General features: G+C 33.0%; 1 protein-coding gene across 1 annotated transcript; it reads left to right on the top strand.

Annotated features, from left to right (window-relative positions):
- Positions 1–337: 337 nt before the first annotated feature.
- Positions 338–3491, top strand: LOC105315604 (receptor-type tyrosine-protein phosphatase delta-like; the record flags this gene model as incomplete). The annotated part of the gene is made up of 11 exons (XM_011410307.1): positions 338–406; positions 453–600; positions 857–991; positions 1044–1077; positions 1128–1174; positions 1261–1285; positions 2157–2230; positions 2841–2872; positions 3059–3149; positions 3203–3279; positions 3422–3491. Coding segments are annotated over exons 1-11 (802 nt in total), but the record flags the coding sequence as incomplete, so codon positions are not given.
- Between the last annotated feature and the right edge of the window lie 30 nt (positions 3492–3521).

Raw genomic sequence — 3521 nt, 5'->3', positions numbered from 1 at the left:
AGTGTGAAACAGCTACCTATGTATTTGACTGGAGGCCTGATGAGAAGAAATTGAAAGATATCACTGACATTCTTTCTAAGACATCTGGTAGATTTGTTAAGATCAAGTTCATTGATACTGGATACTCCATTCTGATCACTTGCTCCTTCCCTCACTCTCTCATTGGAGCTTTTATCACAAAATTAATTGAAAATCTTGATGTATTAATAAAGAATGGTATAAAGAAAGTTACCATTGGATGTTGTTTAATATGGAAAAAACAAAAATTAGAAGTATGTGAATCATGCTATGTATCAATACTATTTCTAATTGTATTATTAAGGAAAGGGAGCAAGTAATGGAAGAAGATATAGATTTTATTAAAGCCAATCAAGGGAACATAAGTGAAGATCCTTATGACTTACAAGTAACTTAATTGTGTGTATGCTATAGTATTGACAGATTTTTAACAGGAAAAACCAGTTAGGATAGAGAAGAAAAAGAAGCAACTTACAGCACCTGATTCTGGTCTACAGTCAATTGATACAAGTTTTGCTATTGTTACTTCACAACTAAAGAAAGAAAAAGAGACAAACAAGAGATTAGAAGAGAAACTAAAAAGTTAGTATCAAACAAAAAATTGAGGTCATCAAGTTATGTAATAGAATTGAAAGAAAAACACTGCATTCAGCATATGTCACTGTTAACTAATACTGGCTCAGGTTAGAGTAGTAAAAAAAATTATTATAACTAAACTGTGTAATAGCATTGAGCAGGATTAGAAGAGGAATGAGGATGGAGATAGAAGAATTGATATTATTTTTGACAGCAAATAAATCTGGTATTGAATCATATTGTATGTATCAGTGTACTATAGATCCTACAATAGATTTACAGGATCAGAATGCAGCATTAGCAGAGAATAAGAGAGAGATGGAGCATTTGCAAGATCAGATATCATCAACTAGTGTACAGTTACTAATGAAAAGGGAAGAGAGTGAAGCCATGAAAGGTTAAGAATAGTATTGCATTATATGAACTGTACTTTTTTTCTTTGTCTCTAGCTAATATAAACAAAGGAAAACAGGTTCTTTCCAAGTAAGCTAGTGCTATAATTTTAACATCATTTATAATTTTTGCTACCATAGTCAAGTGAAATTATTTTCTGAGAAGGAAGAGAAGGATGCCATGAGAGGTTAGTTTTATTTCTAAGTTGCATGTAATATATAATTCCAATTAGAGTAAAATAATGATGTAAATTTTACTTTTTCTTCCCTTTAGCTGCTATGAATGAAATTTTTTCCAAGTGAGTAATGCAAATATTTTAATAATTTTTATTTTTGTTATCACAGTCAAGTTAAATTTGGCAAGATTTTAGCTTTTGGTGCCTTGCACTGCCATCTATGCTTGATAAAGCTGGAGAAAGTAACTTTTCTACCGTATGGAAAAGTTGTAACTCCTTCTAAAACCACAAAACCTGAAAGAAAGAGTTGCTTCTGAATAAAATCAATGAATGAACGAGAGCACTAAAGTGCGTGCCCTCACCACAATCTGTATAATATGCAAGTAACAGTTTTAATAGACCAAGTGAAATATGGTAAACAGCCAACGAGACACCTACAGTGTTTGGATTCACGGCAGTAGCTCTTGCATTCATGCACTATTAAAAGCAATGAATCATGGGCTTTATTTTTATCATGCAGCATGAAAGAGATAATGACCATGATTCATTGCTTTTAATAGTGCATGTTCTGTACCAACTGAGGTATAAAAACTAACACCTATTATGATGGCACAGATACTGTTGTCTTGATAAATTAATTTACTTAAAGGATCATGTATAAGACAGGAAACAAAAAATTGTACATTAAGAAATACAGCAGCTAAGATTGCATGTAAAATTGCCAATTATTAATAGAGGCGTGGCTTCTTTGCCAAAAATGGCATTGGGCTTTTAACGCTAGCACTTAGCATTTGCAGCCATACCCAAACACCCTCACAGTTAAATTAGACTATGAAGAATGCAATCAAAACTACAGCAATGAACACTATAGACTAAGCAAGCAACTTTAGTGGTAATAATTTTTTAGGACAAATTATAGTTTAATTTGAATTATGTATGTAATAAAATTATTGTTTTTGTTTGTTTTGTTATTATTTTTAATATTACTATTTAGGAAAGGTCGTGGTGAAACAGAACTACCTGATGGTGAAACAGAACTACCTGATGGTGAAACAGAATTACCTGATGGTATGTAGTGTGTACATGTACATTGTAACATTCACAGTATGTGTGTCATCAAGGCATTTTATGGTGCTGATATTAGTGTTTTATAATAACCACGCTTTATTGTTAGACTTTAAAATGTTATATTGTAGCATTATTTGCAGTGTATGTATATTTGTAACATTTGTGACCATAATTGACAAAAGGTACCTTATGGCGGGTAGTGAAATTTGTCTTTCTAGCCTAATGAATCCAACTTCCTGAGCCCCAGTTATCATAAAATTACTCCACAGGATGCAAAAAGTTACCATGAAACTTTTAGAAACAATGATTGTCTAACAAAGCACTCACAGGTTGATATTTTCCATTATAACTATCAATTTTAAAATCCGCCATAAGGGCCCTTTTGTCAATTATGGTCACATTTTATTGTTGGTTTTTCTCTCTCTCTTTCTGTTTCCTTATGTATAACAGTTATTTCTTAAATATAAAATTTTCTATAGCTAATTAATTTTGACTCTCTCTCTCTCTCTCTCTCTCTCTCTCTCTCTCTCTCTCTTCTCTTCTCTACCTGCTGAGAAAGGATATATCTCTATTGATGATTTCCCAGCCCACATTGCCAATATGCACGCAGATGATGATTACCTTTTCTCAGTAGAATATCCGGTAAGAAAACCTTCCATTCCAAACTTTCCATTACTGTCATGATGAAATACAGTTATATATATTTAAGTAGAATTTTCATCAGGCAAAATTTGTCATAGGGAGCTAGCCCAGTTACTCAATCATTGCTATTGTTTGTTCCTCTCCTCTCTCCCTCCCCCCCTCTCTCTCTCTCTCTCTTTTTGTTAGACTGTTGAGCCCCAACATCATCCAACTAGAGATGCTGCACGGCACCCTGACAATGCTAGAAAAAAGAACAGATACACCAACATATTAGCTTGTAAGCACTATTATTATTATTTTTATCATTATTATTGTTCTTGTTGTTTTTAGATGATCATTCTCGTGTCAAGTTAACAGAAGATCCAAACGTCCCCGGCTCAGATTATATCAATGCAAACTACATTGATGTAAGATGTTAATTTTTTTAATGAAAAAATTATAACTGCTAAGTGATAGTGATTTAGCTTAAGTGGTCATTAAGAGTTTAAGTCTTTAATATCCCAGTAAAAAATTAATTCTTCTCTCTTTTTTTCTTTTCTTTTTTCCCAGGGCTATAAAAAGGAAAACGCCTACATTGCATCTCAAGGCCCAGTCCCTCAGTCCATTGTTGATTTCTGGCGTATGATTTGGGAGCAGAAGACAGAGACAA

Source organism: Amphimedon queenslandica, unplaced genomic scaffold, assembly GCF_000090795.2.
Source record: "Amphimedon queenslandica unplaced genomic scaffold, v1.1 AMPQUscaffold_9315_Cont18700, whole genome shotgun sequence".
NCBI lineage: Eukaryota > Metazoa > Porifera > Demospongiae > Haplosclerida > Niphatidae > Amphimedon > Amphimedon queenslandica.
The sequence above is the reverse complement of the archived record's forward strand: the minus strand, read 5'-3'. Positions and strand labels throughout refer to the sequence as shown.